The sequence below is a fragment of the Pelecanus crispus genome, chromosome 7 (genome assembly GCF_030463565.1).
Source record: "Pelecanus crispus isolate bPelCri1 chromosome 7, bPelCri1.pri, whole genome shotgun sequence".
Classification (NCBI taxonomy): domain Eukaryota; kingdom Metazoa; phylum Chordata; class Aves; order Pelecaniformes; family Pelecanidae; genus Pelecanus; species Pelecanus crispus.
The window spans coordinates 5,158,465-5,170,964 of NC_134649.1; the positions used below are offsets into that span (position 1 = coordinate 5,158,465).

General features: G+C 41.7%; 1 protein-coding gene across 2 annotated transcripts in view; it reads left to right on the forward strand.

Moving 5' to 3' along the window:
• The window catches only part of IGF1R (insulin like growth factor 1 receptor), a 193,572-nt gene that overhangs the window by 155,419 nt on the left and 25,653 nt on the right, over positions 1-12,500 (forward strand). For both annotated transcript variants that reach the window (XM_075713640.1, XM_075713641.1), the window contains exons 6-10: positions 5,287-5,501; positions 7,474-7,600; positions 8,953-9,191; positions 9,673-9,840; positions 10,063-10,267. In XM_075713640.1, coding sequence (XP_075569755.1) covers positions 5,287-5,501; positions 7,474-7,600; positions 8,953-9,191; positions 9,673-9,840; positions 10,063-10,267 — 954 coding nt within the window. The remainder of the gene's footprint in view (positions 1-5,286; positions 5,502-7,473; positions 7,601-8,952; positions 9,192-9,672; positions 9,841-10,062; positions 10,268-12,500) is intronic.

A 12,500-nucleotide genomic window follows, 5' to 3' on the forward strand; every position in this document is an offset into this window, starting at 1 on the left:
CAGTCTCCGTGAAAGCAAAACACGCCCCCCCCGTTTTCGACATCATTTTGAAGCAGAGGCATCAGAAGCTGTCAGGCTTGTTGGAAGGTGTGGACAGGATCTCTAGCTGTTGTATGGCTCCTCAGCAAAGACTTTATGGTTTGCTTTCCTGGGATCATTATTGTGAGATCATGGTGAATTCAGACAGTCAGCACTATAGCAGCAAGGCTTGTTCTAGCCACAGCATTTCAACAAAGCAGTCACCCTGTGTGTGAGAGTGTTTTAGGAATGAATAACGCCCTCTGGGCTGCTGGTAAACACGGGTGGTGAGCATGTCTGCAGCGGCGGGCTCCCATGGGGGAACGCTCCTTGGGTTTGTTTTTGTTTAAGGGAAGTCTGTAAAGACGCTGTTCCTCAGCTGTCCATGCCTAAGTGAAGTTTCAAAAAGTGAATTGGGGACTTTGTACACCGAGGTGTGAGGCTGGCTTTGTGGGGGGGTTTAAGCAGCTCATCAGTTTACCCTTTTGAACTGGACAAGAAAACACTGAACTTTAGGATTAGTAAGGTGCATCACTTCCAAATCCATGGTGGTGTGGTTTAACCCCAGTTGGAAACTAAGCACCACACATCCCGGTGGGATGGGGGAGAGAATTGGGGGGGGGGAGTAAAACCCATGGGTTGAGATAAAGGCAGTTTAATAGGACAGCAGAGGAAGAGAAAATAATAATAATGATAAAAGAATATACAAAGCAAGTGATGCGCAATGCAATTCTCATCACCTGCTGACCGATGCCCAGCCTGTTCCCCAGCAGTGATCGCTGCCCCCCGGCCAGCTCCCCCCAGTTTCTATACTGAGCATGATGCCATATGGTATGGAATAGTTTGGATCAACTATTCTGGCTGTGCCCTCTCCCAGCTTCTTGTGCACCTGGCAGAGCATGGGAAGCTGAAAAATCCTCGACTAGTATAAACACTACTCAGCAACAACTAAAACGTCAGTGTGTTATCAGCATTATTCTCATCCTAAATCCAAAACACAGTACTACGCTAGCTACTAGGAAGAAAAGTAACTCTGTCCCAGCTGAAACCAGGACACATGGGTTAGTATAAAAGTCCCTAGTTTTCTACCCATGTATTTGCCTGCAGAGATGCAATTCTTGGCCAAAATCAGCTGTTTGTAAGTTGCTTACAATTTACATTAGCAAGGTGTGTGTAAGTATCTATTAGAGACAGATATTCTGTTAATAACCTCGGTGGTTCAGTTTGAAGTGCTAGTGGCCAAACACAAGCAGAAGAATATATCAGCATTATTAAAACATTAGCAATGTTTTGGAAATTTGATAAAGTTCAGGCTTGTAGAGAAATGCTGAAGAACGAACCTATTTAGAGACACCATCAAATAGAGCATTTTGTTCAAGTCTTGTCTTCCATGTTGTTCTCTGTTGTGGTGTGGTGCTGTATATGTTTGACTCTGTTGTCGGGCCCTCATTACGATCAGGGTCACACTGTGATACAGGTGCAGAACATATACTGTGTTAATATCCTAGCCAACATGTGGCATGCTTTGGGCATTTAGAACAATAAGGGTTTTCCTTTTCTCCTGTCTCTTACTGGTTGATGTCCCAGCTATCTGGTCTAGTGGGATTTTCTGTCTTTCTCACCATTGTAGCACTGAGGTGAACGTTTTTTATTCTGTATGTCCCGCAGGGTTGCTTGTCTTATCTCAGGATAGTCAGTCTACCATAAACCTCTGCTGCCTGGTCATCTTCTGTAGCCAGCTCATCCACCACTCTTATCCACGGTCCTCTGCCAGTTCTCATTCCCTTTTTGGTGCAAGTCTCTTGCCTTTACAAATCATGCATTGCTCTCTTATTAACAGCGTACTTATCCGGTCATTACCCCTTTCTGGAGCTTTTTGTGTCCTGTATGCTATGGAGGGGGATAAAGCGTGATTGAAAGCTTGTTGAAATGTTTTCATCACCCACATCTCCTTTTGGTTTGGATCTCGCGTTCTGCCTCATAGCTTTACGATGGGTGAATGTGCACAGATGCAGCATTGCGTGCAGGTACAGTGTGGAGCAGGTTTTTAATGTATGCAGTCAATAGTTAAGGGGCTGCGGGTGCTCTGCAGTTGGGGATACACATCATGTTGTGGGAATTCTCTCCTGTGGGTGTGCATGGGTTAGGCAGGTCGCATTGAGGCTTTTTATGGCAAGCCTGGGACCAGATGTGCCTCCTACTCCTGTTCAGAGGTTTAGCCTGTCCTTCAGGCCATAATCTCCAGTCATTCCCTTAGTTACTGTCTCCAGGGTTTGATTGGCAGTCCTTTGTTTTCGTACAGTGAATCTTTTATTCTTTCCATGCTATCTTCCTTGGCATCCTGATTTTTTCCACAGCTGTTAGAGCCAAAGTCTGATATAATCTTTATTTATAACTTTATTTATAACCTAAGCCCTAAGTGCATTCTGGTTGCCCTCTGCTCTACCTTTCAAGCCATGCAGTGCTGCACCTCTCCTGTGACTGAGACTGTTTATAGCCCTCCAAATGTGGTTTCCCTGGTGCTTTGAATGGTGCTAGAATAACTTCCACTAATTTATACTTTCAGTGTATATATGAACCCTTAGGACCTGTTTGCCTCGCCTCAGATGGCTGCTCAAACTTGCGCAGATGGCTTTAACGTATGAGCCACGGTAGCTCCCAGCTCCGGCGCAGTCGCCGTGCAGTTGTGTAAAGCACCAGTGTGTGCTTGATTTGCCTCATTTATTCACCCTCTTGAAAGCTTAGCCACATTGCTTTAATACAAGAATTATCTCTAGTGTCTAAAGCGTAATTGCCACAGTTGGGAGCAGGAGACAGGCTAGGCTGTTATTAAATATTTAAGATGGTTTCTGTAGTCATGGAGCCACACCTCTGTTTATTGTGTTCGATCTGAGTCCAGCTTTTTGGGTCTTCCCTGAAAAGCTTAGTTGCCATCACTTAATCACGTGGCTAATTATGGTGAAGTGTCATCTTTTCAGCAGTGCACAGGGAGCTGCAGGGATTTTAGTCATCTGTAACGAGTAATAGACGTCTCAAACATGGGTTTTGGTGATGTCTGTCAAGTCCCACATGCACTTTAGCATCCTTGTTCTCTCCTGGCAAGATGCCTTTAAAACACAAACATGTGTGTGCTCCCTTGTCAACTGAGCACATTCTTCTCAGCATCCGTCTGAAGTGGTACCAGGTATATCGACTTCGTTAGCAGTCAAGTCCTGGATAATTAGGGGATAGTTGGAAATACGAGAAACCACTTCTCTTTCACGTTGTTCTGAAAATACACTCAGTGTTTTGGTATGTTACAAGAAACTGCAACCATGGTCTGTGCAGATTGCAACCAGAATGCACAGTTTTCACTTCAGGTTGGGTGAGGGAGGAATTAATGCTAAATTTTAAATGAAGTTTTTGAAGGAAAACCATAAATGAGTAGTATGTCAGCTCTTATGAGCCCCATGGTTTGTCTGCCATGTTACCCTGCAGAAACTCTGACTGTATCATAGAATCATAGAATCGTTTAGGTTGGAAAAGACCTTTAAGATCATCCAGTCCAGCCATCAAGGGTAGACTAGACTAAACCATGTCCCCAAGTGCCACGTCTGCCCATTTTTTGAACACTTCCAGGGATGGGGACTCCACCACCTCTCTGGGCAGCCTGTTCCAATGCTTGACTGCCCTTTCCGTGAAGAATTTTTTCCTAATATCCAACCTAAGCCTCCCCTGGCACAGCTTAAGCCCATTTCCTCTCGTCCTAGCGCTAACTACATGGGAGAAGAGCCCAACACCCACCTCATTACACCCTCCTTTCAGGTAGTTGTAGGGAGCGATCAGGTCTCCCCTCAGCCTCCTCTTCTCCAGGCTGAACACCCCCAGCTCCCTCAGCCGCTCCCCACCAGCCCTGTGCTCCAGACCCTTCCCCAGCTCCGCTGCCCTTCTCTGGACACGCTCCAGCACCTCAACGTCCTTCTTGTAGTGAGGGGCCCAAAACTGGACACAGTATTCCAGGTGTGGCCTCACCAGTGCCGAGTGCAGAGGGACGATAACTTCCCTGCTCCTGCTGGCCACACTGTTCCTGACACAAGCCAGGATGCTGTTGGCCTTCTTGGCCACCTAGGCACACTGCCGGCTCATGTTCAGCCGGCTGTCGACCAAAGTAGTTAAAAGGATGTGTAGAAAGCCTGGTTTAACTACGTTGATGTGGGCTTACCAATGCAAAATGGCTTGCAGAAGTTGCAAGGCTTCATTGTGTTAATAATGGATTTTATGTTGATGTAGTTAACATTGGTGGGACTTCCCAGAGAAGAGTATAATAAATGCTGCCATGATGGGTTGGTTTGATTTAGTTTCACCAGCTACACAGACCTTTAACTTATTTTCCAATTGTGCATTCCTGTCCCTACTATCCCAAAATGTGTCTTTGCAGGTATTGTCTTGCTGCTAATGTAGAACCTATAATCTTGCTTTTGCTGCACCTGTTTTTTTTTTTTCCCCCCAGTTCAGCACAATTGAGTGGTACCAGGATTTTTTTCTTAATACATAATAGGATATACACACACAATTTTGCATTTAGTATCTGTGGAAATAAAGGATGTTCGTGTTATTGCACTGCTGTGCTTAGGGACCAGGCTCAGCACATGCTGCTGCCTGTGTTGTTAGTCTGTACTTTGAAGCGTGGATCCTGTGCCGTGCAGTCAGTACAACTGTTTACTGTCGGGTTTTGATGTATAGGCGCAACTGTACTTGGCACAACGTAGGAAATCTTTATTGGGCCAAGAGGTAAACTAAGACAGAGAGGCAAAGAAACCTCACTATGCAAACTCTTATGGCTGTTTTTGTAAACATAAGCAAGACAGCTGTGTTCACGATCGTATTTTATTGTCAGAACTGCACCATGCTTTTCCTCCCATAAGGTATGTAAGGTTATTGCTTCCCATTTGCCACAAAATGGAAAATGCAGTGTAGAGACCTGCTGTTCAGAGGACATGAATTTATATTCCTCATAGCGGCTTCTGTACGATTATTAAAACACATGTTGGGGTGGGCTTTACTTGGTGTGGTGTCAGCCACGGAGTCCTGTGTTACGGTCATTTCCCTGCCCTCTGACCAAAGTGAGCATTCGGGAAAAGTTGCTCCATGGGAGAGGAGAAAATCCTTTACTCTGCTGAACATCAATTTAAAGTAATAAGAGGAAACATAGTGTTTTAAAGTTTGCTTATATTAAGGTATTCTTGGTTGGAATTGGCTATGAATTAAAACTAATATTTTTCCTTCTAGGAATTACTCCTTCTACGTGCTTGACAACCACAATCTTCAGCAGCTGTGGGACTGGAACCATCATAACTTGACGATCAAGGAGGGGAAAATGTATTTTGCATTTAATCCTAAACTGTGCGTTTCTGAGATTTATCGTATGGAGGAAGTTTCAGGAACCAAGGGACGACAGAGCAAAGGAGATATAAATCCAAGGAACAATGGGGAGAGAGCCTCTTGTAAGTAAACACACACGCAAAAAAATCTTGAGGCAAACTGCATAGGAGGGTGTCACAAAAAGAATCCAAACCAACGCACTGCCGCGTTGCTGACCGTTACAATATTTAGAGTTTAGAAATTACAGCAGGCTTTCATTGTTCTACTTGCTCAATTTTTAAAATGTAGCTGTGAAAGTATGTTCGCATGCATGGAAAATTATGTGGTTACATAGTCACTATCTCATCTGTAAAAACCATTTGATGAAGACGACTGCTTTCCAAATACCCTTTTTTGTGACAGCAGCATCGTATAACAACAGGAATGTACCTGGGAAATGAGAAATAAGATCTAGTGTTTTGGTATATCCAAAGAGGAGCAGTTTCTTTGCAAATGTACATCATTATAGGTACTTTCCTCTCTCAGATATCTACTCTTTCTTGACACTAAGGAGGCTGCTGAATAACAATTCCATAGACACTAAAACAAACTGTTCCTCTTATGTTCAAGCTTCTTTTCAGCTCCTGCCGAATATTGTACCTTGTTGCTAGAAATGCTTGTTGTAAACTCAATTTTCTGTGCTTTATTTTCAAATTACTTGCTTTTGAACTGAGAACACTTTTTAGTGTTCTACAGTATTCCTAAACTTCAGTGTCTCTGCATTTAATTTTGGATTCTGCAATGGTCAAAGTTATTGGAAAGTCCTCTTTTGGCTTTGGTGGTCTTCACATCAGGTCTCCAGGTGTAACCAACACATTTAAAAGCAGTCTCTCATCTAGGACTTTAGACAACATAATGCTTGCAAATTAGACCTCATACTCACACTCTTAGAACTGAAAATGCATTTTTCTTTCATCTATTTGTGGTGTTCTTGGAGCTGAGTAAATTAAAATAGATCTTGTGTATAAGTCAAGTCCCCTTGTTCTGGATGGTGTTTACAAAACTAGGACACATACTCTGCTGAATGTCTCTTTAGGCATGATGCATAAATGCAGATGGCATAGATCCTTGTTGTAAGCACACTCCATTCTTTGCACATTCAATAGAGCAAAGGCTTGTAGTCCTGGAGGAGTTACAGACACACAGCCAGTCCTTACTACCACTGAGGCTAGTGCCAGCCGCTGCCTGTTTTTTTAAAATACCATTACAGAAAGCTTTCTGACTCTGAGAAGGGGAAAAGAATCAACAAAAGCAAAACTGCCTTTGAAAAGATAGCACCAATAGTGCCAGTGTACATGAGGGTGAAAACTCCTTTATTTTCAGAGACTTCTATGGAACATTAGAAACTAACTCACAGTTGACACTTAGAAGACGATTTCTTCATCCAAGAATTAAGTTTTTTAAATGCTATTTTGTTTTGGATTGGAAAGCTCAGTGAGTTGGTAGTGGGAAGCCATTCATTTCAAAGCTGCCGGCTTCCATCCAGCTCTGTTCAGAAGAGTAGGTGGAAGCTGCTGCCATCAAATGGTTGCGCCGTATATGAACTGAGTTTTGGAGTTCTTGGTCCAGCCTCTTGTGAATAGGGGTGTAAACTCCTTTGTCCTTTCCATATTGCCCATTCCCCAGAAGAAAACAAATTGTAGTTGTCAAAAGTTGTCCTGGAGTGAGAACACAGAGGCCAGTTACTGCTCTGCGCGTGCATTGGAGTTGGATGATGAATTTAAACCAGTCCTGTGAATAAACAGGACTTCCATTCCTCGCTCAGGGAGAGTCTGAAGTAGTTTTCAAGAGCTTTCTGACGATGCATTAAAAGCAAATCTGCTTCAAAAAAAATAATAATGTAGCTCCAGCATATTCTGAAATGATTGCCAAGGTCACTGCTTACCGTTAAGCACTCAAATGTAGTAGGATGAAATAGGAAGCCCTACAGAGACAAAGGCTGTTGGTATACTGTGGTATCACAGGCACTACTGGAAAGGCTAATTAGCTAAAACTGAGACCTAAGAAACAGCAAATCATGCTAACTCTCTCATGTCTTGCCTTTTTGTATTGCAGGTGAAAGCCACATTCTGCGTTTTGTTTCCAACACTACGCTCAAGAATCGGATTAAACTGACATGGGAACGGTATCGCCCTCCAGATTATAGGGATCTCATTAGCTTCACTGTTTACTACAAAGAAGCGTAAGTAGATGTCGTCAGAGACTAATCGGGACATTCCAAGGGATAGTAGACAATTCTATTCTGACTGTTGGTTTGCTAGTGAGAAAAGTTAGTCAGCAAAGTCCTTTGGGTAGTTCCTATTTCATGCAGTTTACATATCTCATCCGGTTTACATATTTCATCTTCAAGTCCCACTTCTTTTCCAGTTCTTTTCTTGGTGGAGCATAAGACCCCTTTAAAAAGAGGATTGTTTTGATTGAAGCCTACAAATGTATTCCAAATCCATCAGGGAAGTTTCATTTGACAAAAAAATGAGATGGATGGCTTGGCTGTTCTCAGGGGTCTAATTTGGAGCTCTCCATAAGTCATGTCATTACGTTTACAGAGGTTTTTTCCTTCTCTAGTCACAGTACTGACTAGAGAGCATCACAGATCAGGAGTTTGCCCTATCACCTTGATGACATGTCTTCTCGGGGTTTGGGGTTATTTAGGTTATCTAGCTTTGGTAGTTTTCTGCATTAGTGTATCTTGATAATGAAGGAGTGGGGCAGTTGCTGGAGAGACCCTAATTTCTTGGGAGGTGTTTCTGCCTTTGCACATCCTTGTAGTGTATCAGATTTAAAATAGTCCAAAATACAAATGAGCACACTAATAACTCTCTGAGCAGTTTGGAGGTGTGAAAGGGAGGTTCAGAATGCTGGTAATGACGTACGGAGCAAGACTGTGAGACACAGAAGCACAGATTGTTGATGTCCAGCATTGCTTGAAAAAGAGTATCATTGTGACGGTGTACTATGATGCAATAGACTTAGTGCTGATGAGTCTATAGTCATTAACAACAAGAATAGTACTTTATATGCTCTTGTGCCAGTGATGCAACTTATGAAAAGTAGAACTATATGACTATGTAAGTGTGTTTTTATTGTGTGGAAATAAAAAGGAAAAAAAAAAGCCTGTTGGACTGGTCAAGGCCAGTCATGGAAGTTTGGGTTCTTTATTGTAAAAAGCTCAGCCACTATCAATAACTGTTTTGAGTAGCTTCTGTTTCATGTATGCTTAGCTCAAGTCTAAATATGTCTGAAGCATTTCACTGTCTGTTTTGGATTAAAAAAAAAAAAAAAGAGAAATTTAGTGTTTTCTTGGAGAACCTTACCTTATTGCTTGTGACTGAAGGTTAAGACCTGCAGCTAAAGCTGATCTCTGAATTTTGTAGTGCTTGGAAATAAATATGAATTTTATTATTCTGCTATGGAAAACAAGTAAACTTGATTTGTTTCATTGAGCAACACTGAAGTGAGGCACTCATAAATATGTGACGATTTTTAGGAGAAAATAAATATTTTGTACTATCTTTTTTTCTTTTAATATTTCAGACCATTTAAAAATGTGACAGAGTATGATGGGCAAGATGCATGTGGCTCCAATAGCTGGAACATGGTCGACGTTGACCTGCCACCGAACAAAGAGAACAATCCTGGAATTCTACTGCAGGGATTGAAACCTTGGACTCAATATGCCATTTATGTCAAGGCTGTTACCCTCACGATGATGGAAAACCATCATATTCATGGAGCAAAAAGTGAAATTGTATATATACGAACCAATGCTGCAGGTGAGATGCTGGGCTCTTGGGTAAGAGGTTGGTAACTCTGCAGGTATGCTTATATTATTATGCAAGTTCTGTTGTTAATACAGCAATTGAATTTATGTGTGGATGACGTGCATAATGCTAGAAAGTTTCGGTAATTATGAAAGCAGCATTAAGATCTGAATTAAAACTGTGGTTATTCAGACATTATTTTCATTGGGAGCTATGGGAGTTTTCTGGAGTTAGGATTTCAGACTTTGTTCCATTGGTAAAGGTAAATTGAAGTGCAACTTCTGATTGGGACTCTACGTGGTTGCAGTTGAACCCTTAATAACCATTGTTAGTGGGGCATAAGTAGGAAATCTTGTCTTTGAAATAGGATGGTGTTTTTTCTTGCAGTATAGAAATGGATTGGGATTCACTTTGAAAACTTGCAACGAAATACATTGTAGAATGCTCTAGATTTAAATACCTTCCTCCTCTTTTTTCTTTTTTTCCCTTCCAGTGCCATCCATTCCCCTGGATGTTATTTCAGCATCCAACTCCTCATCCCAACTGATTGTGAAATGGAATCCTCCCTCTCTTCCTAATGGCAACCTCTCATACTACATTGTACGATGGCAGCAGCAACCTCAGGACAGTTACCTTTACAGACACAATTACTGCTCCAAAGGTAGGGAAACAAAACACGGTTGTGTTGAAATGCCTGTGACTCTTACCTGCCAGTGACTCTTACCTGCCAGTGCACCTTATCTGCAAGAGCTAAAGCCTGTGCCATGCTTCATGACTCTTTTGTGAATAACAGCAAGTAGAAGGGAATGGGTAAACATGGATTGTTGCTTATTCATAATACGGAGAGAAAAGAAACAAGCTGCCTCTGTTCTTTCCTTTTAAGATAAAGTCCCAATTCGAAGATACGCTGATGGGACCATTGATACAGAAGAAGCTACTGAACCCACCAAGCCAGAGGGCTGTGGGGGAGAAAAAGGACCTTGTTGTGCTTGTCCCAAGACAGAGGCAGAAAAGCAAGCTGAGAAGGAGGAAGCAGAGTACCGGAAAGTGTTTGAGAACTTCCTTCACAACTCCATCTTTGTCCCCAGGTAATGGCTTTTGGACACTTTCTCTTTGCAAGTGGGGCTAATAATTGCTTTTTTTTTTTCAACATTTCCTAGAGCTCAGGCTTCCTGGACATGAAAGCATCTGTAGATAACACCTGAAACGCATAAATATTGCCTTTCCTTTTATGTAAGACAATCCACAGCCTTAGTTTGCAGTTTCTCTTACTCACTAATTTTCGTCTCTTTCTCTCAATTTTAGCTAATAGTAAGGGTTCTTACCTATATTGTTCAAGGACTTCATTGATGGTTTCTTTTTAGAGTCAAGAGTCACTTGAGGAGCTCTTTGTCTATAAGGGTTTCAGAGATGAGCAACATGTGGCAGACAAAGAGTTTCAGATGTGATCTTTCTCTAAATAGCCATTTAAGTGCTTGTGTTCCTAATCTGAAGATTTATTTGCCTTTGAAATTGAGGGCATAGTCACCTCACAGAATTGAAACTGGTCTCCCTTTCTCACTGCACTAATTGCAAAGGGTGTATTGGTTTCCTGGGTCTGTGCTGCAGAGAAGTATTAAATATGCCCACTCTTCCATGATAAACACTGCCGCTTACACATTAAGTGGAATAGTAATGATTTTATGTGGCAACATAAAGTAGATACTACTGAATTAATTGGTGATTTTGATCCTTGAGTTTCCAATTTATCCTTCATGTAAGCTGTTTTTACTTCGGATAATTGGATCCTGGGGCCTAGCACACAGTGTATAGCTGTTATGTTATAGTCTATAAGCAATCAGATTTCAATCGTGCATGTTATCTCATTGTCTCTGTTGGCAGGTGAAGTTTATGGTGAAGTCCTGTGCTTGAGAACTCTAAAGTGTGGCTTTGTTGCTCATTAAAAGTGGTTTATTTCACTCTCCACTGTGATTTTTGGACCTTTATTCAAGGATGTGTTGGATTGACTTGTTTGGGGTTGGGACTGTTGTGTGCAGAGCTTCTCCGCTTTGTCCAAAAAATGAGGAACTAAATAACTGCCTCTATTTGGAAGTGCTAAGTATTGTGTCTGAGCTGTGTTTGAGTCGCATTTAGCATTTGTGGTTTAACTTGTGCAGTGTTTCCCTCCTGACAATGAGAATCAGCAGCAAAGCAGAGGTACAGAGAAGTAACAGCCACCATGACTGTCCAGGACGTAATTCCTGAGCAATGTGAAATCTTGTAAATGTGATCTGATTTTGGACTTGATGAAATAGCACAGCAAGCAGTTTTGAAAGGCATGTGTCAGGTCTAAACTACTTGAAAGTCTATTACAGAGCAAATTTTTTTATTTCACCAAAGCTTTGTCATTTAAAATGGGTTGTTTATCTTCTCCCGAATTTTCTTGCATTCCACCCCCCAGCCCCAAAGGAAACTCACAGAACCTTGAACTCGGACAGTGACAAATAAACTGACCGGTTCACAAAGAATTTCCTGAAAGCTTGACCGTTTCCCTTTTTTCTTAACTTACTGTCATAAGGGTGTGTTTTGTAACAGCAAGGGCAGATAAGGTACAACACTCAGAAATAGCTGCATAGCGAAGCAACTTTAAAGAGACTGTATGTCAGGGAAATTAAAGATTATGAGCTAGTGAGATGTCTCCATAGGACAAATCTAAGCAGCGTGTTACTTGCTGATGTCTCCACCCCCCGCCCCCCCACCCCCCTTTCCCAAGGGAGAAGTTAATTAATGTGGTAATGGAAGCCTCAATTGTAGTATTTGTTTCCAGTGTTCTACCTCTCTCAAGGATATTATGAAAGAGATGCAGCATGTAATACAGCGTGAAAATATTTGACTGGGTGTTTTTAAGGTTGTTTAAAAAGCCTGTTGATCTAATCCTGTGTGCAGCTTCCGGATGACCCCATGTGTCTTACTGCAGTGGTGAGGTAGATTTCAAGCATTAGGACTATGGTTAGTCTTGAAGAGACACTCACAACCACAGGAGGATGAGTTACTCTTCAGGTTTTTTTGGTTCTCTAAGAGCAGGATGAGTTGGGCTCTCTCTATAGTAGAAGGTCTCTGAGAAGTAAGATTAAAATGACTGTAAAGTATGGACAGTTAGCTGTTACGTTAAATGATACACCTTTTTTTTCTTTTTAATTTCAATTTGATTTAATTTTTTTAAAGTGCTATTTTCTAATTTTTGTCTTGCATTTCTATTCCTTCCTTTCCTTTAACAGAATAGATGAATTTTCATGTTTTTATCTCTAGGCTTTTCCTTATTTCTTTGGATGCTTGGTTTTT